Raw genomic sequence first — 23642 nt, 5'->3', positions numbered from 1 at the left:
CGGGGAAAGGCAAAAGCAGAAGCCCTGGGTTTAAGATAGAGTAGCTTCACTGGAATCCACATCACAGTTTGGTTTTAATCAGCGTGGGCATGTTTCTGCATTGTTCTTCATTCATAGCAGACAAATAAGTACGTTTATATATAAATGTATAAGCGTAAGCATACAGTGCCAAAGCAGAGCCGAAACGACTGGCCTCTGTTCCCCCATGCCCACTTCAGTTACGGTACAGGGACAGGAACAGAAACTGCTGGGCCTGGGGGAGCTCCGGACGGGTAGTTTGGTAGAAAGTATTGAGAAATGAGGGAAGCCCAACACTTACAAAGAAGCAGATGAGTGGAGGGGTTTCTCCACTTTACAGATGATGAAAATGTCTGGCAGAGAAGAACTAACAGCAGAAAACATCGCTGAACAAGCTGTCCCAGAAGTGCCCTGACTTCAGAAGACAGAATTGCTCTAACTCTCAAGAAAATGTAACATCACCCCCACACCTCCCCCCCCCCCAAAAAAAAAAAAAAAGTTACCAAGCTGTTTTTGAAAAACTGGGCACTCTGAACTTCAGGAGTGTTGGCTACCACTTTGAGACCTGAGCTCCGGAAAACCTGCCACTGACTCTCACAGTGTGTTTGCACTCCTACGTTTGAAGAAAACAGTGCCAGTGAGCAAAAACGGGGCTGCTCCAAGCTCTGGGGAGCACTGCCACAGGTGGATTTTTCTGCTCATTTCACTAAGACTGAAATAAGCATGTTCCGATTACAGATATCTAACACTGGACATATCAAAAATATTTATGTAAATATTTTACTAAATACGAATTAGCAACTTAATAGTTATGAGTAGCTTTACTTCCTCATTTTTTTTCTTTATTATTCACATTTTCCTCTTTGACTAAACAATTCTTTACTGTCGTGGATATGTTCTGTTCGTACTAAACCGTTAAATTCCTTCTAGTGCAGCTGCAGTTACCCTGGCCTCTGTATTTATAGCTAAGCTGTACTAGCTGCATTACAGTAATGAGACATCTTTGCTGGCATAGTGCTGGCAACACAGTTAGCAATATTTTCTGAAGCAAACTTGATGACAGTTTGTATTATTTTGCAAAGTAAATTGTAAATTTATTTATTCTATGCTTTCCTTCAAGGCGTTCATTGTAGTGATTTGGCTTTTATTTCCTTTTCTATCTGGAACTCTCTTTTTTTTAAAAAAAAATATATCCATTTCTGAATTGATGATCTATTTTCTGTTTGGACACCTATAGATGCACTTGTCTGAGCTCCTCTGCCTTCACTATTTAGGTATTCTGCATAGGTGTTCTGTATCTCCTGGTACCTTTTCTTAGCAATTAACTCAGCCTTTTGTATGAGGCCCATACACATCCACAAATACAAGCCCTTGTCAAATTCACACTAATTCAAGTTTCTCACAGACTTGTTTCTGCTAACTTAGGGTCAGTATGCTAAAGATATATGTGACTGCCACCAAGGCATACATAGGCAGCGTCCTATTGTTAGTACTGCTAGATCAATGTTGGAATAAGACTAAAAATTTTTGCAAAGATCTGATACAAAGGAGTAGTTGGTGTGTTCCTAAGAAGAGCTAGTAACAGTAGACTTAATTACTAAATAGACCTATGACATTTTGTAGTCAATACAAAAAATTACACATACTGTGATCAACAGTCTACACATTACACTTTTTAAACAAATCAATAAAAATCATCATATAGTTGCTTAGCAGGTATTTTAGAATAAATAAAAATCCCATAAACCCTTCACAACTTTTGTTTTGTGGTTTAAAACATACCTGAGAGACTGATAGTTTTCTCCATGTTTCCTGATCATATGCAAGTGGGCCTGTAGGCATAAACCATTCCAGATTTGCTTGACCAGTTTGTGTCTTCACACCATGCTAACCACTTCCTTATGCAGATCCCTCCCCCTTTCATTTTATCAGAAAAATGCTTCGTAAATCAGAGTAGTAGGGAATAAGCAGGTTTCTCTAGAACAAAAACAGGAGTAGACGCTGATTTTGACAGTGGGCCACAGAGAATACTATTCTTTATCAGCTCCAGGCAAGCGGATTCCTTCAGGCCCAAGACCTTCAGTCTGTGTTCCCCCCACACCCGCAGGGCCATGCTGCCCTGACAAAAAGCTGTGGTGGTTTGGCAGCACAGCAGCACCTGGTTGAAACTCAAACCTGCAGCTGCTGCCCTCCAGCTGCCACCACACCACAGGCCTCATGCCAGTTCTTGTTGCCCTGCCATGCATCCTGATGTGGGAGCATGGCAGAGTTTGGGCTTGGTTTGGTCTAAACTGGGGGTGATGGAAGCCACAGTTTTAGTAAAAAAAGAGACCAAGAATGACTACTTGGGAAGGATAGACAGCCTCTAGCAATGTGCCATCAGTCTAATACCCCAAAACATACTGGGTGTGATATTCATAACAAGATTAGGTGCTGGCAGGAATGCCAGGACACAAGGTGTACCCAGTGCTAACACTAGCAGGGTGTGCCCCTGAAGCATGTACACTCCTTCCCAGAAGAGCTTATCTTTTCTCCAGCCATGCGTACACATTTAGACTGAGAGAAATCCTACAGGTAGTGCAAAAGAATGTCCACGCTCTTTGGAGAATATGCACACAGAGAAACCCAAAGTAATTTTACTTTGCCTCTTTCCTTTAACCAATTCGTTTTCAGGTGAAAAAAAAATGCATTAGGTATTTGACTTTGCACGCAATAAAAATGCATATACATTTATATTTTTCTTCTCTTATTTTTTATTGTGGTAAATCCAATATGTGGTCAGTCTCATATTTGAGGATTTAAAACTTGGATTCAAGAAAGTCTGGAAACCAGGACTCCCATTGGCTTTACATGGTGGTAGAATATGTCTTCGTTACTTATATAATTATATTTTGTATTATATCTACAGACATGCACACGTAAGAGAAACCAGGGAAACACTCATTAACATTTCTGGTGTTTTCTCTAAACTTTATGCTGGTAAGAAAGCAGAAAGGGAAATTATTTTTCCTTTGCATCCTTCCATACACAAACTGAAGCATTAAGAACAAGAAATGTAATTTCATTGGTAAAACCCAAAGCTCTTTAGCTGCTGCTCATTTCAGGTAGGAGGAAAAGAACATTTGCTGGTAGATTGTTTTCTTGTGAAAGACCTGGACACATTATGCAGAATAGCATCATATCTCTGCAGGGAATTCTGTTCACTGTAATGAGACTGAGTTTATCATCAAGTGCAAATGCACAGTCAAAAAAACGTAAATGCTTGAATTGAAATAGACTAGATGCTCTGGTTATGAGTCATGGAAAGGCTCTAACAACTTTATAACCAAGGGAATGACTTGCCACTGATGCTATTAAACCAGTCAGTTCAGGTATCTTGGCCTTTGATATGGAGAAAGACAGAGGAGTTCTGTTATTCATCTTTCTTTATCTCATTGGAATCTCACCATGCAAGAATTCAAAATTTAATCTAAATTAATTAAATTGGTATCTGTACAGAAAATGACAAACTAAATTAAACATGTTCAGACACTCCTGTCCTTACCTTGGAATAAAGATTAACTAAATTAAGACCAGTTCAATTCAAAATGGATGTTGTCTACAGTTTTTATGGGAATTATGCAACTCACATTAAATTCCTAGATTTATTTTGGAATGAATTTCCTGAGTGCCAATCATGGACAAACCCTGACGTAGAGTCTTTCCACACACACTTTGGGAATACTGACTAATCATCCACTATGAACACAGTAAACACCATGTCCAATGACACGTCTATCTCTGATAAAGCTCTAGTGATTAACACCTGTATCTTCCAAATTCAGGGACCATAAGAAGGGGAATACAAAATCTATAGTTTACAGGGAGATGTTGAACTGGTTTCTTGCAGCTGCTGTCCCAGACAGCTTGAAGCAGTAGCTGCAGGTACTCTAGGATGAACATGAGGTACAGACCACTATCTATGAACATTCATATTCTCTTGCTTGCCTATGGTTCATTTGCTTGTCACCTTGCAAATTGGCTCATGACACATTCCTACAGTGGACTTTCCCTGCAGACACTGAGGGGGTCTTGTCAAATATTTCTGTAACAGTTCGTTGATTTTAAAGATTGCTACTAACCTTAGTTTGAACAGTTCCTTTTCCTGGTTTGATATATTTTCTGCATCAATTTCTCTAACATTTTAACATTATTGGGGATTTGTGTGCTTTTTTTTCTATTTTTATTTTTATTATTTTTTATACTTTTTTTTTTTTTTCCAAATCAATCATAACTTAAAATAGAAGCAACCTTTACATGGCTTGTTACATGGAAATTATGCTATAATCATAGGTCTGATTTTTAAGTCAGGTGAGAGTTTTAGAGAAAGCAAGTCTTAACCTCTCACCTAAGATGATCAACAGCAGCCACAATTTGCCTTTGAACTATAGTTGTTAACTTCGAAGCCAGAAGTTGATGGTACATGCTTTTCCAAACATAGGTAACATCCAACCGCTGAACACTAAATAGAAATTTCCTGTTTTTCTTACATAAAGACCTCATTTTTATTTACATTTGTACCTTGTCTAAAAATGGAAACAGTAATAAAAAAGCCACTGTTGAGCAAAGTTAACCAACCCGTGAAATAATAGCACTTTTTAAAATATATAATGCCTTGAGAACTTAATCTGTCTGAATACAGAAATGTCTTGAAACAATTTTAAGTTATCTAACTTGATTAGAAACAAGCTAAACTGTAGTGTAAATAACATGATGTAGAGAGAGGTTCCAATGAAAATCAGCTTTTGGTTCTGTCTGCTTTGTGCATAGTGATTGGTAGAACAAAGAGACTGAGCCAGCTTCAAGAAACAATGTTGTGATCTACTAAAATCTTTGAAAAGCCAAAGCTTTTTCATTAAGCCACATTGTGTGTAATTATTGTGCTTTTATTGCTATCTGTCAGTGTTAGCTGGTATGTACCTCAGTGGAAACACAGAAGAAAAGTTTCTAAGCATGAACCATTCGTACAAACCAAACAAAATAAGAATGCATAGAAATATTTGAGGTGGAATAAATTCTAAATTACATAAAATAAGGATACGTTACACATTTATATCAATTTCAGTTTTAACAATCCACTGTGAAATTCAAGAGAACATGACGTTATTATGTGCCTGGAGAATAGAATTGGCTTTAAATACAGCTCTTTCCAGGATGCCAATGAATGTTCACTTCCTCAGAGCAGGAAATTAGCAGATATCAAAATACATTAGTATTGATTAGAAATAAAAAAGTAGAGGTAACTTTCATATTAAACAGAAAACATGCACTTTGCCATGTAGTTCCAAAAAGATATTACTGTTTTTACACTTACAAAATTAATGGATCTATGGATCTTTAGCTTTAAGTAAGTTGTGTATTTTAGGTGCCATTGTATGAAAAGAATGCCATATGTAATCAATCATATCTCCAAAAATCAGTTCCTTACGGGATTCAGCCATTAATCATTTCCTTGAAAAGTAAAAGGATCGCAAATAAATGAACATCCAGACATCTTAAAGCTCACATACTATGTTAAGAAAGGTACAGAAAGAATTTATCAAATTAGCTCTAGGGTATGCCAAAGCATGAAAAAGTTGCTAAGATTAATCAAATTGCATTAAAAAAATGATAGACACGCAATAAAATGGAAAATGAAGAAAGAATAAAAGTATATAAAAATGCTTTATCTTTTATAATCTTTATTGAAGGTTAAATAATCCTTCTTTTACAGAAATAAGTTGAGGTATTTACCTGTTTCTTGCAAATAGACCAAGATAAAAAATACCTCTTGTTTACTTCTAGATTGTGTGTGATAAGCACTGTGGGGCAATAAATCCCTTACACCCATTGCAAAAGAAACCTGGACTTCTGTATAGCATTATGGAGAGTACATGGAGAGTATTGCACTTGACATTTTGCTCTTGTATCCCGGCTTATTACCCACTAGTTATATTACAAACCAAAGCTGAATGCAATCTGAACATATACAATACAGGTTAACATGTAACTTTTATAAATCAAAGGAAGAATTAACCACTTACTATACATTACTGAAAATGCCATTCTACAAAAGATACACCAATACAACAAAATTGCTAATGATTTTTGGTTTTATTTAGTTTAACTCTTCAGTGAGTAGATTTTCTATTAAAAACGTTTTGGCCACTCTCAAGGTCCAGCCCCAGGTCAAAACAATATTCATGAAAACAGCAGAAAGACTTTTTCATCCCACTCACCACACAAAAACCCACTCAGAATTTGGTGGAGGAAAAAAGAAAAGGTGAACTTTGATACAAATACTACAAGATAAAATGATATAATAAAAAGATATGAACACCACTCTTTTTCTAGGGCGAATGTCAAGTAAGATCCTGAAATCTAATTGCTTTCTTATATTGTCAAAATATATGATCTAAATTAATGCTGTTAAAAGAATGGCTTATCCCTCAATAACAGAAATATTTCTCACTAAGCCCTTCTATTTTCTCGTCTGATGAATTCTTAATTATCTGAGTGATTTTCATCCTGAAAATTTTGAAGGTGCACAGCACATTTGTAGTATACTCAGTTACAGCAGGGAAATTGAAGAACATACTGCCTAAATTTCTCTACATTTTTGATAATTTGCAGAGAGATTGCTAGGAGGATTAATTGGAATGTAAACATTGCTTCCATACAAAATCAGATCTTTGCTGATGATCAGAAGATGTAAGTGATAGTAACAGACGGCATAGCTTTGTGAAATGAAAGCTCCTGTAGAAACGGGGAACATAGACCACCAAATGTTTTACATAAAACATGAACACCACTTTGAGAATCTCTGAATACTGAAAAGTAGTTCAATGTTGAAATGAGTGACCTACAGAAGAAGGGCTTTCAACCCTCATACTGAGCTGCAGAATTTAAAAGATACCTAATAAACAGTAAAGATTTTTTTTTTACTTAAAAAAAAAAACCAACAACACACTAATTTATTCTAGAAAAAGATGACTTCTATTTGAAAAATAGAAGAGTAACAGATAATTCACATGGGCTAAATCCAGATTTCCTGGTCCTTCAGGCATTCTTGGCCCAAATGGAATTTGAGATTGACTTCAGGTGCCAGCTTTACCTGCAATGTGTTTTTATCCGTGTGCCAGGGAAGTAGGATTTGGTACCACATGTAGCTTGCACTGACATCTGTAGGACTTCAGTGGTTGGAAGAGGTGCAGATGCCAGTCTTTGTGCACATTTTCACCTTGAGATACGCAAGAGTACTGAAGAGTATAGATGCGAACCTGTAATTTACTTGTTCCAGTTTAATGACAGCCATCATTCCCTTCACACTGCAATCATTTCTTATGAGTTTAAAGTATCAGTTCCTTTCCAAAGGCATCAGATATTGTTTATTTCTCTTTGCACAGAAATATATACTATAGGTTCTAATCCACTAATAGACAGTATTAATTGGTTTGTTTAAACAAAACAATCTTTGTAAACCAAAACTAATAGTTTCACTGAAACTAGATCCTCATCTGTAGCCATTGACTCCAGTAGGCTTTGGATCAGGCCCTAAAACAGGCATGGGTCAGACCTAGCTGATAGATCAGTCTCGTATCCAATAGTGGCAGAGGATACAGAGGCTGAGGTTGCACAGACTTTGTAAATATTCATTACAAAATGGACAAGTTTTTAGATCAAATACATAGTTTACCATAGGGAATGTACATAACTGTCTGTGACTATATCAATGTACCTTTGTTTTCAAAGTATTTTCTTATAAGTACATTTGTATGTACATTTTGACCAAGTATTCCAGATAATTAAAAATGCAGAGGAAAAGTGATATTAAAAAGTAAACTACACTATTGTAAGTTTAAAATAGCCCAATACTGTAACTTTTTTGTCATCATGTTAGCTGATTTTGTTGAGGATTTTTTTTCTTCATTCACGATATCAACATTACAATTTAAGAAGTTATGGTAAGTCATTAGTAACTATTTAAAACTGAGATTTAAAAATCCTCATTAGTGCCATGGAAATGAATATCAGGTGGAATTCATAGATCTATTTGTTGCTTAGTATGAAAAAAGAAGTCTAAAAGAGATTAATAATTTCACACACAAATAAAATGTTCGGCTGCTGGGCATTAAAAGAACCTCTCAGTTTAGGATATATCAACAAAAAAATACTGCCTTTTTGTGTGACACTAAGTCTTGATGTATGAAATTTTCCTGCACATAAAGAGCTCATGCAACAGTTCATGCAATGGTCTAGCATGAGAGGTTTATTTTCAGTGCCTAAAAAGGAGATAAATATTAGACTTGACGGGGGGGTGAGGGGGATTCTGGTAATCCTCTGATTTAAAGTTTCTCTAGTAGGGCCACTAATTTAAAAATATTTCTCTTTTGCTCTTGATCCTCTCTACTGGAATTTAAAGGAAAGGAGGGGGGGGAAAGAACTTTATACTTGAACAGAAAACAACTGTGCAAGTGAATATAAGGTTGATTTAGTTTTCCCTGAGATAACCTCAAGGAGTGGAGGATTCTTAAAGAACATCAAACAGCAACCAATTCAAGGACAAGGAAAGAGGAAAGCAGGACAAGAAAAAATTAAAGAGGAGGTATCTCTATACCGTAGATACATGGAAGGTTGGCCATAGCAGTAGCTGTTTCTGATGAAAAATGATTCAGTCAAACAGGTGATATGAGGAACCTCTAACCACAGTAGTTTAAGCAGCACTGATGAAAAATTTATGGTATTGAATTTAAACCAGCCCACCAAACAGACTGGTGTAAATACACTCCTAAATACAAATGTGTTTGGGTTCTGTGGATGAACAAAGTAGTATACAGCTCATTTTATATACTTAACTTTACAAAAATAAACTTACTTTGATAATTTTTAATCCTTGGTAGTAATGAGCAAATTAGAAATATTTGTGATGTTATTTTTCTAAGATGGGGGTGGTTTAATATTAAAGCTGTTTGTTTGTTTTTAATTTGTTAACCTTTACTACTGGTGCTATCTATAGTTTTCCCAACATAAGATATATTTTCTCTATCAGAATGATTATACTACTGCAATATGCAAACAAATATCACATAATCAGCTGAGAAGAAACAAATAGAGTTTTTAGATTTCGGGCCAGTAAAATTAAGTTTGTAGTGTCCAAAGTGCTAATAGAAATCTGCAGCCGTGGCTCCTTTTTGTTTTTCTTGGTTCTTGTAAGTGACATTTTTAAAAGTGCTTGTTGAGCCTCTGTACAGTGGATTTGTTTCCTACAAAAAAAAATAAAATAAAATAAAATATGCAAATCGTGCAGTGTTTAACTCATCTTGCCATTGCTTCAGCTACAAGCATATATTGCTGTAAACCACTGCTTTTAACATACCTCTTTAGCCAAGGGTTAATTTTGATCCATGATTTCAACAATTGCTAGCCCAGTGTTGTGATACACATCTTACACACACCAGCTGGTACTACTCTGCTTCCCAAGGTGTAGAAGATGATTAGTACTCTACTTTGTGGGAAACCCAGGCTAGACACCTGGCAATGGACACACACCTGGCAAACTGGCAATGCAGGCTGATGGAAGAGAGCTACCATGTGTTTTGCAAACCTTGCAGATCAGAGAGGATGTCATCCTTCTACATATCTATGTAAAGATATTTTATACCTACACAAACTTTATCATCTAAAATATCTGTGGAAATAAATCATTTGCCTCAAACAGTTATTGTGTAAAGATGTCTTTTGCTTCTTTGGAGCCTGCTATCTCACTGTTCTTGTACAGGAAAAAGTCAGTGAGAAAATGGCCCGTATTAAATTTCTACAGTGGTAATTTTATAGACCAATACCACATTCTCCTCCCGCTATTTCTTCTCCCTAGTTACGACTTCTGGTCTATTCTTTGTACAGAAGTAATTTCGTACCTTTGATCATTTCAGTGCAGACTTTAGCAACTTTCTGATATTCCAAGACACTAAAAATTAATCCAGTCTGTCTCAGACAACACAAGCCAGTCTAGGGTCAGAAACATACTTCCTTCTGCATCTGCCTCCCAGATTAAGGTAAGGTACATACTCAAACAATACTTTATCAAATACATAAGTTGTTGTGTCCTAAATGTTGTGATCGAACCATTCTATAAACACAGAAAAAATGCGCAGAAATACAAGAAAACTCAACTGTGAGATGTAACTTGTCAGGGTCTTCTTGTGTGAGCCCCACCAACTGACACATACTAGACGGGTAAGTCCTACCTAGGCTTTTAATACTGGCCTCGCATCATTCCATTTGTATCATTTCCTCTTGTGACAGAAAAGAAAATCAAAATATTTTTATCAATAGTATCCTTCTCTTCCCTCTTACCACACATAGCCCTCCTGAAGAATTAGGAAAACATTTTCAAGTGGCCTTGCCTGTAAGTAACTAATTTTTCCTGTCTCAAAAACTGAAAGGCAGGCAGTGTCCATTCTTGCAGAAATGTTGCAATCATCAAGTTTTGTAGAGGAATGTAGCTAAGTAAACTGTACCATATTGCATATCCTCCTGACACCCATCAGAAATGCTTACTCAACATGATTTTTTTCAAAAAGTCTCAGAAGTCATAGAACTATTGCAGAAGAGAAAAAAAGCCAAGGGCAGAGGGGAAATAGGAAAACGGAACATGGTATCAGCTTGCATTAGACATATGCACGCTATAGATAGAAGCTAAGGGCTAGATTGCTCTGTCCTTTTACCTACATTTTGGACAGCTTACATTGCTGCTAAGCATAAGTGGGCTCTCATTGTTATAGAGGCCATTGATAACCTCACTTTCCTGCAGCAGGCTCTATATCTAAGGAGTATACCTCTGAAAATTACGTAGGCAGTAAGCAACTTGGCTAAGATTAATCAGAGTGGAGGTACTAATTTAAAAAAAAAAAAAAAACAACTTATAAAAGTATTATCTACACCATTTTACATGTGGAAGAAATTAAACCAGGCAATTGAACACTAGCTATTCTTTATCCCTAAAAAAATTAGAGATTTAATAGAATTTTTCAACTTCATAGAGTACTAAAAGTAATGAAAATCTACGAGCAAAACCTATCAATTTAAAAGAACACAACCAAGACAGAGTTTAAAGGTCTTTGTGCATCATACAAAAAAATTAAAGAACCTCATATAAAATTAATACATTTAACATACCGTATGCCATTTAACTTTTGATTTTTCTGCTTCAAACTTGGCCACCTCTTTTCGGTCTTGAACTGACACCAGCAATTTCCATATACAAAGCAAAACAATGCCAATCAAGAGGATAGCAAGGGTGACACCCACCATTATCATCGGGATATTTGGAAGCTGTGGGCAAGCTGTGAAAACAGAAATAATTATGACTGCAGATATCCAATCAGTAAGTTTTAGGCAATTAAAAACAACCAAGAGGCATTCTGTGGTTCTCATTTGCTGGGAACTGTGCATATATGTTCCTCCAATCCCATATTATTTTACTCCTACTAGCTTGCTAAAGGGTTAGCAAGCCTGAAAAATATTGCCTTGAAATGTAAAGAAAAAATAAATTAAAAAGTAAAAGCTTTTTTATCACGTTGATTAGCAGCTGCTGAATACAGACCCAGATTCTGAGGAGGAAAGTTAGAAAATTATTTTCCTATTTGTGTCTTTATAATTACATAAATAGGGCTGGGTTGTATTTATATGTATTTAATAAAGAGAAATCTCTCAGAGGCTTACCTTTCAAATCTTGATTATTACGGGTATAGTTTACAAGCAAATGTGTTTCTTTAATTTTAATTTTTAGTACAGCAATCTTTTCTGCAATCATAATTTATATAAAGCCACACTACTGTTATTATAATAAAAGCTCTTTTTTTTTTTTGTGAGCTTTTAATGGAAGTGAAATCACTTTCATTATCACATGAATGCTAGAGAAAACCTACACAAAGGGTTAACAAAATAAATGCCATTTGTACTAACAGAGGTAAGTTACAAATTTGCATGGCTTTCACTAAAACATAACCAACATTTAGTACTGAGACACTGGGTGTGACCAAAAAAATTTAATTTTATTGCCTGGAAGCCAAACTGCTTGGCAGCTGGAAAGTGGTATCTGTGTTCTCTCCTATCCCACTACATCAGAAGTTTTACTGAAAAAATCAGTAGTGAAATAGCATTAAATAAAAAATTGTTAAATGAAAGGATATAAAAAGATCTGTTGAATATTTGTTATTTATGCAAGGCACTCAAAATTTAATACTACTACAACATTAAACATAATTATGAAGATGCATTTTGTCAGGTATAGTCAGTGTTTTGAATAAATAGTGCAATTTGCAAAATGTATGTCATTTCACAGTGGATTACAGTTTTTTGATATAACACACAGGACATTCGTTATTATCATCTTAGAATTGCACAGTACTTTAGAAAAGTTAACAAACTCTTGCAGCCCTTGTGGTGATAAGAGGTTTATGGGTATGAAACTCAGGGAGAGGTGAAGTGGCTTGTTTAAACCCACAGAGAGAGGCAGGGCTGAGAAGCAGAGTTCAACAATGTCTGATTAATCCACTGGATTATTCTGCCCATCTTCCATGGGAGACCAAGCACTTATTTTAATACAGCATTAAATAAATGCTTCAGTAGGTGCTGTTTTGGCTGGGCAGAGGACAGTTACAAACACAAGGAGGTGCAGTGCTGTTCAAAAGAGCTCAGCTCCTGGCATTGCTCAAACTGATTGTCTGTCCCATCTGTGCTTTTAAACCAGACTTCATGTAGAAAAGGTAATGTAACTGCTTACCTTTCTGCTTTATGCTATGAATGATTGTCCTTCCCTGTTCATCCACAGCCAGTAGAAATGTGGTTATACATTCATTTTCCCCCTGCAAAGAGCAAGGAATGGATTTATCCTCTGAAAAATCTGCAAGGGGGGAAAAAAGTCATCCATCAAATCAAATGAAATTTAACATGCAATAACAAGAGACACTGCTGGTGTAACATTTGTCACAACCTTGTCTGTATACGGTAAAGAGTAAAAGATGAAAGCAGAAATACCCGTATAATTTCTACTGATTTTAAATACTTCTCTCGCACTCTGGGTTTTGTCTTTTTTTTTTTTTTTCTTCAGATTTTTCACTTGCATTTCAGAAGAACTGATCCAGGTGTTGTCAATCTGCACTGACCATCCAGTGCACTTTGCTAATCTGCTGTAGTGTGAATTTCAATGAATTGGAAGTAATTCTAATGTGCTTAACCACCAGCTGTCTGGGAAATGTAATAGTCCCCAATTATAGGACAAAGTAAACAGTATGTTCTCTTTAGTTTAGAGCTACTCACATGCCTAGATTATGTTTCAAAAGTAGATACATACATATCAAACAGAAATGGAAACTGTTTAAAGACATTTATGTCTTCAGCAATAGTTACTTCAAAGATCAGTATGCCAAACGTTGTCACAACAGTAAATATAAATTAATAACAGAAAGCTGTGATTCTGGGATCTTTGTAATGTGATTCAAAGGGAAGCAGATAAAAAGTAACCTGAGATGACAGTCTGCCTGGGTTTATTTGTCTCTTCATTTAATGCAGATCTGCTGGAAAATTTAATCCTTTTTTTTTTTTTTTTTTTTTTAAATGATTCCTAACTAGGAAACCTTTTCTGCTGAGAAAAGTTCATTCAAAAGGCAAGAGAGAGACAGGAGAAAGCTACCAGTGACAGACAATATAAAGCAAATAGGACAATTGAAAATTGAGACTACCGGTCCAATGCCAGAAATGCTGTATTTCTGAGCCTAACCATTATATAATTTTTTCACAGGGCAAAAATATCCTACCTTACAGCTTTGTACACAAATACCTCTGTGGCTGAATGCTTATTATGTTTCCATATAACCCATGATTAAAAGACCATTGGAAATCTAGGCATGCTTTTCAATACAGTTTTTAGAAAAACCTGTTCAATTTCTATTTGCAGAGGTTTAAAAAATAATAATAAATAAATAAATAAACAAAACAAAAACAAAAACACAACAGTAAGCTTCTGAAACATTTTTTTGTGAAAATGATCAATTGTATCCATAACCCTTCCATTATTTCTTATCCAGTTAAAACTTTTACTGAAATTTCACAAGCAACTGTGCTAAAAATCTTTAGTCCTCAAACTTTGGCATCAAGAAAAGTAATGAAATATACAGTAGGAATCTGAGAAGAATAATGGATTTTAAAATATCTATCATACATAAAGAAAGAAATTCTCACTTTTTTTTTTATCATAAGGTGTGGTCTTATAGTAAATACTATTAGACAGTACAGAGGGTACAAAAGTATAAACAGTTGACTGCCCTTTTCTCTGCTTGTTATAAAGTGAGAATCACATCTGGTTGGATTTTAATAGAAACATATTCTTGACTTGTGCTAATCTTGTATTTAACCTGTTGCCTGTCCTTGATGTCAGAACAACATGCTATCTATCAAGGTGACAGGCAGACAAGACGTGCCAATTTATCAAGATTTGTTTTTGTTAAAAGGACTAAAACCTCCAAGACTGAATGTACTGAATTAATGACACTCATTGCTAGGTCACAGTTCCAGTGCTATCACAAGTTTTGCAATATTTGTTGTTTCCCAACTCCTTTAAGCAAGCAGATCCAAAGAATTTTAGCTTTTTCTTTAAAAAGGGTAGTTTTTAGCCCTCCTGAAAGCACAGAAAACCTTGCAAGCATGTTCCAAATATAAAACACAAACAAACAAAAAGTAAAAACTACAAATATATTATTTTTTTAAATTAGGTTTAAATTAACCTCATAATTTCAGACCAAGGCATGCAGAAATGTGATTATGTGCAAGGACACACAAATGAAGGTGGAGATGCCAGTTCAGACTATTCAGAAAACAACTTATACGTAGTATTTTTATTTCTCTGATATTATTTCTAGGAGGATGGATCACTAAGGGAGACTACTAACTAGAATATTTTATTTTCATAGGTGCAAAAATTCACCAAGGTAGGTAAACTTCTGAAATTTACACCTATGTCATTTTCTGTGTTTTGTAGTGAAACATAATACTTTTCCATCTTGTGCTTGCAGCCTAATTCCATTAATTTCAATGTGATTTGATGTCACTGGAGTCACACTGGAAGAAGAATTGAGTAACAGTGGCAAGATGGATTCTCAAAGTATGAAAGACTACCTGTGTCTTAACAGACAATTAGATAAAGAGTCAACAAAAATCGGTCTGGAAATTTAAACGTCATTATGCCCTTTCTTGTTTGTCTTTTGCTCAACAGAATAGTTTTTTGGGGGGCAGTTTCACCTTGCTTTGAGACAGAACCACAGAGCAGTGCTGATTGAGATTTATTTTATCTTTCAGGTTTCAGCATCCTCTTTGTTGTTCCACAGGGAATTTCTGTGGTGTCAGTACTATGAGGTGGGAAAAAACTCAGTTTCTCCTAGGAAAGCGTAACTGTCCCTGCTGACCTTGTGGCATGAGCAGTCTGGTGCTCTGTGGCCAGGGTGATGGCAGGAATCACTTTTTAGGAATTGTGGTTTCCCCTGGGTACCAGGTACAGCAACAGTAGCTCCTCTTAGACAAATCACACAAAGGAGTGGCTAGCCTCTTTTTTGCATAAATATTCAAAACAGATTAAAGTAAATAGTTAAAAGAGATGCCTGCCATTTAGATGAGCCGCAGCTCAGAAAATGTGAGCACATCAGCACCTCCAGAACCGCTGTGTCATCACGTGCCCTGCTTGATCTCTAGGCCCAGAGGCTTCCTGCAGCACAGTGGTGTGAGTGACCTCGCTGCGGGAAAGCAGGAAGAGAAACCCACAGAACAGATGAACTGCCACAGAGCGGGCAAAAGGCACTGCCTAGAGTCTAAAACAGGCATTCCCAGGAAAAAGAAAAATGTAAAGTGTATGCTATTTTATGGCTCCCCAGTTCTAGCCACCGTGTTGCGACATATGCATGCAAAACAGAAAGTAAACTTTTAAAGTGCTAATATTCATTCTAGCCTAGAGATATTTCTAGTTTTCAAAATGCCATGACAAATTAAAGAAGCTGAAGTTAAAAACAGAATGAAGCATTATACTACTATGTGAAATCACATTAAAAATCTGTCAAATACTGTGTGGTGCTCTAGTTATACTACTTTCAAAATCCTTTTGTTTGGGGCATATGGTTTTTATTTCAGATTTTTATTTTATTTTATTTTTTTCAAGTCCCTCGTCCTGGACATGTTAATGAGACTACCTTGATGCCAAAACTAATCATTTATACTATTACACAAGTAAATTGAGATGAAACAATTTGCACCGGCTCCTTTTCTTTTTTTTTTTTTTTTTTTTTTTAATTATTTTAAGGGGTTAGGACAGGAACAGCTATCCAGCCTTCAATACAACAGTTGCTATAGCTGCTGTAAGTACATTTTAAACCTAAAGAAGTAGCTGACATCCTTGATCAGGGAAACACAGGGCTTGAAAAAGAAGATATGCAGGAACAGAACATGCTACTGTCATTCTCATATTCCTTTTTCATGTGTGTGTGTGTGAACAGAACCACGAGTGACTGTTCCTGTTATTGATTACTATTCATTATATCTGAAAGCAGAATGCCTCTTATATCCCTACCTGCAAACATCTGCTATATGGTGATATCAGCCTGAAAGCTTTGCTAACTACATAGGTACAATAAAAGCGCTTGCACATTTTGAAATTTGTCAAGACATTTTCATATTTATAAATAAATACTAATATCTTGAAAGGCATAGTAAAATAATAATGTAATAAAAAATACATTTGAATTAGCTTTCCACGAAAGGGAAATATTTGCAACATTCAAGCTTTATTCAGAGCAATGTTATCAAAAACAAAAGCTGGAGCTTTGTAGAAAAGATATGTATTCATGAAATTTTTGCATGTATGCAGATGGACTTCCAACAGTTTAGCAGATTCAATCCTTATTTATGCATACACCATTTTGTGTTTCTATCCATCAGATTAATCCATCTAATCCATCAGATTTAATGCTTACGTTACATTTATGATGTGGGTATAACACATCAGTGTCCTGCCTCACCTAGGAATTGCTTTTTGCCATAGAATTGGGTTAGTTGCATTTAGAATAAAGAGCTTACCTACTGTACAGGCAAGGACCTTCCTCTACAGGAGTGAAAAATGCTTCAATACACAATTCCATTTAGTTATGTTTCTTACTGAGGGTAATATTTCATTCAAGGTCAATTCCTATTTCAGGAACTCTCACTGATGGAGCGCAACTTTGAATTACTGTGGTCAACTGAAAGATGTGCTTAGCCTTTAGGATACCAGAAATGTCTCAATAAAACCTGACAAGCAGCAGAACATCTTTGCCATAGGTTAAAGGACTGTGTCTAGTTGCCAAATATAATCAACCATCTGCATAAGGATTGGAGTCAGGTTTTGAATTTGATTGGCAAAAGAAGCCCCACTGGAACTGACAGTACAGGCGTGACAACCTCAGGGGCTTTCATCAGCAACTGATTTTCAGGGACTGGTATTTATTAAATTCTGTCCCTTCTTACATAAACTGCTTATAAAGTAGGAATGATCCAATGAGTTAATTGGAGGGGTGATATCAGCCCTGATCTACATTTCCTACTTACTGTAGAATGACCATAGATAGAGAGTGATTGCCTTATGGGCCCTAATATAATTCCACAGCAGAAAAACAAGGCTACTTTCAAAGATAAAATTACCAAAAGTGGAAGCTATCAATAATCATGTACACACAAAAAAGAGAGACTGAGTATACAAACCCTCTGCAGTGCTGACAGTTGCATCAACTGATTTGCATTTTTCACTGCATTCTCCCTGCGACTTGTCATCAGAAGCTAAATGACATTCCACACAGCTCCTGCAGAAAACAATTCAGCAGCTCATCAATCTCTGTCTGTCACAAAGCACCAATATAAAAGCGAGTATGTATGCATCTGCATTTTAAAAAGAAGCTAAACAAAAGGTCTTGTGCTATGGATACAGTAGTTCTCAGAAATATGATAGGGATTGCCACAAAAAAAAAAAAAAAAAAAAAAAAAAAAAGAACCCTACCTGAATAAAGCTATTGTGGATAAGCTCCCTCTTGTACTCTTTCTCTCCCAGCTTATTAGCTATCAGACAGAACCCTAGGCAACATTATTCATGTGGGGCTATCAAAGACATGGGGTTACTCAGACATAACATTCATTTTCAAGAATAAATATTCTGAAGTAAGCTTATACTAAATACCAGCCAAAGTAATGCCTATCAGATGAAGAATATTTGAAATCAACTTCAGAGAGATCAAGCTGGAGCACCTGTTATAAGTCTTCCTTTGTTGAAAGTCGATTGAATAATGTATTAAAACACAGTTCAGGAATCTCAACAGATGTCTCTCGAATGTGATTACTTGTCTCAGGAATTATTTAGATGCTAATTATACCAGCACAATTTATTGTAAAAGAATTTCAAATTATTTACTTTATTTAATGGTGCAATGACTAAAATATTACTTAAAGCCACAGAGTTTAAACCAATTCCTTTAAAAGTCTCTAAAAGTCTTCCCAGAATTTCAATGAGGATTTTAATAAACAGAGAATTCATTCATGAAAAAAAAATGGGAAAACAAAACAAAACAAAACAAAACAGAAGTCATATATGAAATTCTTGATGAAAAAGGTATCTTGCTGATTCTTCATAATTAGCTTCAGACAGATAAAGGAGCTGAGACTTTAAAAACCACCCTGAAGAACTGATAGAGAAAAGAAAAAGAAAAAGAAAAAGAAAAAGAAAAAGAAAAAGAAAAAGAAAAAGAAAAAGAAAAAGAAAAAGAAAAAGAAAGAGAAAGAGAAAAAGAAAAAGAAAAAGAAAAAGAAAAAGAAAAAGAAAAAGAAAAAGAAAAAGAAAAAGAAAAAGAAAAAGAAAAAGAAAAAAAAGAAAAAGAAGAGAGCAACAAAATGACCCAAGAACATCTGGTCATCTCCTGTTGCACTGAGTTACATATATCCATGAGAATATGCTGAGGCTACTGAGATTATCTTCACTGGATGGAGATGACCTTAACACTCACTCACTCTGGAGATGATGAATAGTAAAAGCGAGTGGGTAATGGGATAGCCCCTATCTCACAGAGACAAATTCGGTGTTGTTGGTGTTTTTGTCATATTTGCCATGTTTCTCATACTACTACTCTCTTCTTCTCAGCTGCTGAGCCATTCATCTCAGTCCCCTCTGACCTGGCCTTCTAGTGCTCTCGGTTACGCTACCCAGGTATGTCAAGTGTCACTCTTCTGGCTCTCCCTGCCTTGCATCTCAGCAAGGGAAGTGACTGCAACAGAGACAAAAGATCTAACACTGCATAGCATATACATGTTTAAATAGGCTAATGTAATGCCCATCATGTAACTTTATACTTCTTATTCTCTGCCAAATTGGGCAGAGCAAAGCAGCAGCATTGTACTTTGTGTTTAGAGCAGCTGCATGCAGAAGGTTCTGTAAACTGAGGCCTGTGCACGTGAGCTTTGAACAAACTGTTTGGCTTGCTTTTATAGGTCAAATTCAGCACCAACATAAATGGTAATTACAATGCATGCCGTAGAAAAGGTTCTTATCTCAGATATAGCATAGACTGGAAATACAGGCATGAAAATACAGTGATGGAGAGCTGGTGTGAAGGAGGAATGGGTCTCAACTCCCAGTAAGTAGACATGACATAGTCATGAAACAATAACGCAGCTTACTCTGACTTGGTACTCAGCAGGCAAAATGTGTCATTAATAACACATATTCTTCATAGCCTACTTTAACCTCTAGCTTAAATTTCTACTGAAATTCACTCATTTTAGACTGACTTTAGCCCTGGAATAGCTCACCAAATGCAAGCACAAGCATATGTGTATTTAGAGCGGTCAGCTTTAAGTCACACGTTTTTTCATTCCTTTTCTTATCATGCACCACAGCATACACCATGCATCACAGAAGGAAAGCTACATAAATTTTGTATGCTCAGTGAACAGAAGACACTTCACCATGTACAATCAATTTATCATCAACTTATATATGACATACAGCTACCCACTGATTTTATCCCCAGACTATGACCTAGTTTTATCACGGTTGGGCCTCTGTAATTCAACCAAGATTAACTGAATTTGGACTGTAAATTTGCACATGTGTAAAGCTTGAGCAGACAGCATGACCTTATTAGTTCATACATGTGAGAACTGTAATGCAAATTCCAAACTTTTCTGAGTTTCTTCCCTATGAGTCCTAATTTTTGTTATAGTAGCTATGCTGGAATGGTTTCATTCTGTATTTTGGACTGCAAGGAGATTCATCTGTATTTGTCTGATGTTATCAGATAAAGCCACCATTCTGATTATTAGTACAGCCAGGGATTGCAGTGAAAGTGTGTTTTACTTGTGCTGCATGAAGGTGATTAAATTGTTTCCCTTAACCTTTTTTTTTTTTTTTTTTTTTTTTAATACAAGATAAACTGATAATAAATGGTTGATGTATGATTTATGACTACCCCTCTCGAAGTGGAAAGAAGTTCTTGGGTTCTGGCCTGTAAATCCGATTTATCGTTGTGGCAGTAAGCACATTGCTGAGGCAGTATAGGAAATAGCTCGATGATACCAAAATCAGAGACACAAACCCAGTACATTACCGTCTAGAGCTGCAAGGGTCACCACACAGAGGGCATTTTTCACAGGTTTGGCCTGAAGCCCCTGGATGTGTGCAAGCACACACCCCACAGATGCATTCGCCTCTCCCACTGCACAGTGTCCCGTCCTCAGAAATGCAGGAGCCAGTGTCAGTTGTGCAATTACAGTATTCACCAGTCCATCCACTGTGGCACACACATTCCCCACAGTCACAGTCACCATTGCCTGGGAAAACATATATTATACTTCAGATCAGTCTCTCAGTATGAATTGGAATGATGACCTTTAAAATAATTCTCCTTAATAACAGATATTTTCACTGCTCCAACTCTTAAACCTCTTTCTTCTTCCTCTAGCATTTTTAGTTTTAAGCCAGAGGATTTTTTAAATTATTATTATTAGTGGTTGTTTTTTTTAGCTTAGACTGGCCATAAGCCAGTGCAACTCTGTTCTCTTCGCTGGAGTCTTCCACATAGATTGTTATCTCCCAACAGTGCACAACTTAATGGGTAAACCTTCTTTCATTTATAGCAGCATAAATCCAGGCTGTCTGTTCAACACAATCTCGTTGCTTGTTCCTGCTAGTTTAACACTATTCCTATTGTTTCAGTAGAATCACTTCTGACTGATAATGGTATAGCCCAGGAAAAAGTTTTAAATACAAATCCTCAGATTCTGATTGTATCATACTCACATAACAAAGAATAGCTGAAGTCATTTAGATTACGAGGTTAACATTACAAATAAATAAATAAATAAAAATAAAAATTAGCCCCCAGATGGTTAAGATGGCTATACTTTAATAATTATGTCAGGGTGAAATTGTACATTGCTTAATATCAACGTATGTCAATAAACTTAAATTTCTTCTGAGCTACGACTGTTTGCAACCATTAAAAGTCTGACCCAGTGTGATGGAAGCTGGTATGATCCAAGAAAGCTATGGCAATTTATACTAGCTATGGAGTAGCTAAGTGTCTCATTTTAAAATTTGAAAATAGGGCAAAAAATATTTATTGTTTCAAATCTAAAGATCATTCAGAAATACTACATTATAGCACTTTATACAGAACTGATTATAATTGAATATATAATGAAAATAGAGACTCACAGGCTCATAAGTAAGAGTGGGACAGTAGTGGTCTGAACCATAGACACTAGAAATAGCTCAAAGGGAACATACCTCCACACTGAAGTCCTCTGTGTCTCACACACGAGAAGTCATCGCATTCACAGTGTGGCCCATACACTTTTCCATACATTGATGGATGGCAAACGCACTGCCCACAATAGCAGTTACCTCTCCCGCTGCAGGAGCTCTGCTCTACAGAGCCCTTGCAAGAACCTGTGCTGAGGGAGTTCTCATCACACTCACAGTGTGGACCCATGTACCCAGGGTTGCAGATGCACACTCCACACTCAAAAGAGCCTCTCCCCTTGCTGCATTTTGAGCTGTTCATCTCAGCATCGGCCTGACAATTACAGCTGCATTGGGGTTGGATTTCAATTTCCAGTGTATCACTGAGACCCACAGGTTTTATCACAATGTGCCTTCTATTTTTTTCACAAGTGGATAGGCTTATGTTCACCCTGAAAGAGACCTGGAAGAGAAAATGGTGTCTGATCAGACCTGCAGCATACCTAGGTCTGCAGGATATTCTGGAGATATATGAATAAAACAGAACAAGAGTGTCTTAGATACTGCCTGGTTTTTTTAACTTGCCTGGAGGAAGATTATTTTATAAATTAAAAAAAAAAAAAAAGTGTTCAAAATTCTCAGGAATCAGTATCTTTTAAGAATCTGTTCCTTACTTACTGTGTCTCCCACTTTCACATGAGAGCACTTCCTCTGATGTGGAAAAAAGGTCCCATTGTTACAGATTGCAGTGAAAGAGAGATTGAGTCCGTCTGTGTCTCCAAAGACCTCCAGCTCTACTTCAGACCTCAGCTCCTTAAAGGAAAAGGAGTGTGATGAATGAAGTGATAACACTGCCAAATGCTGCTAATGTTCCACATCTGTGTAACATGGCTTGTAACTTATCCCAACCTACACGGGAGTAAATTCATGGTTTTGGCTCTTTATTTACATACTTCTTTATTGCAAGAACAATGGAGAGCAACCGAAACAAAGAAAGTGCCGACAGAGCTGGCTTTCAGTTAAAAGCAATGGTGGTATCAGTTTAATATCCGGTATCACGGTGCTTATTTCCTGCTCTTGTAGAAGAACAAATTCAATGTTTTATTAAATCATCTTTCATTACTAAGTGCTCTGTTGACTGATACAGGCTTTTCTTTAGCTCTGGTCTTACCGAGGAACGGATTTGTGTTTCTGATTGCTTTGCTAGCGCCGAGCTTTTCTTGATTAGCCAGCGTATGCCAATATTAGTCCCTGTTTATCTCTGCTATTAGAATCAAACCTTACAATCTCCCTTCCAGCAGGGCAGGCTCCAAGCTCAGTTTTGCCTTAATGCAGGGCCTCTGTGACTTCACCCAATGTTTCCAGAGCAAGAGCCAGAGTCTATCTCCACGATTAGCTCACACAACCGGGTGGCTCACACAGTTCCTTTTTTCTCCCTATGGAAATTCTTGCTTCATGAGCTGTTGGTGCTGTTTCAAGATGTATTCAACAACACTCTCATTTCTTAAATCAATTTGTTAAATCAAACTTACATTTCTTAAGTGAAAAAGGCTCTTCATTTTACTTTCTGAATGCTCTCATACCCAGTTGTTTTTTTAATATTTAACTCTTTAAAATATTTTTATAGCAACTTTGGTTATACAACTTAGCCTTAATCCAAAGCCTATAGGAGACCATGGGGAAATTCCCTATGACTTCAGACTGTCGATTCAGTAAATGGAAATTTTTCAAAAGCACCTAAGCAATTACAGAGCAAAAGACTTGGCTTTGTGCTCTTGCAAGTTTAATTGCCTTACAAAAT

The 23642-nt window shown here is 36.4% G+C and overlaps 1 protein-coding gene across 3 annotated transcripts in view; it reads right to left on the bottom strand.

The window, feature by feature from the left end:
* Window positions 1-5796: 5796 nt before the first annotated feature.
* Window positions 5797-23642, bottom strand: part of ITGB6 (integrin subunit beta 6) — a 63861-nt gene continuing 46015 nt past the window's right edge. For 2 of the 3 annotated variants that reach the window (XM_084288626.1, XM_084288625.1), the window contains 7 exons: window positions 22520-22654; window positions 21887-22304; window positions 20706-20928; window positions 17818-17915; window positions 12824-12943; window positions 11215-11381; window positions 5797-9299 (listed from right to left, as the gene is read on the bottom strand). In XM_084288626.1, the coding sequence (XP_084144752.1) occupies window positions 9198-9299; window positions 11215-11381; window positions 12824-12943; window positions 17818-17915; window positions 20706-20928; window positions 21887-22304; window positions 22520-22654 (1263 nt within the window). In that variant the 3' untranslated portion in view covers window positions 5797-9197. Of the gene's footprint in view, window positions 9300-11214; window positions 11382-12823; window positions 12944-17817; window positions 17916-20705; window positions 20929-21886; window positions 22305-22519; window positions 22655-23642 lie in introns of those variants that run through there. The other variant, XR_014618540.1, reaches the window with a different exon arrangement.

The sequence above is a fragment of the Netta rufina genome (genome assembly GCF_964035555.1).
Source record: "Netta rufina genome assembly, chromosome: 6".
NCBI classification, from domain to species: domain Eukaryota; kingdom Metazoa; phylum Chordata; class Aves; order Anseriformes; family Anatidae; genus Netta; species Netta rufina.
This window is presented reverse-complemented; position numbering and strand designations above follow the sequence as displayed.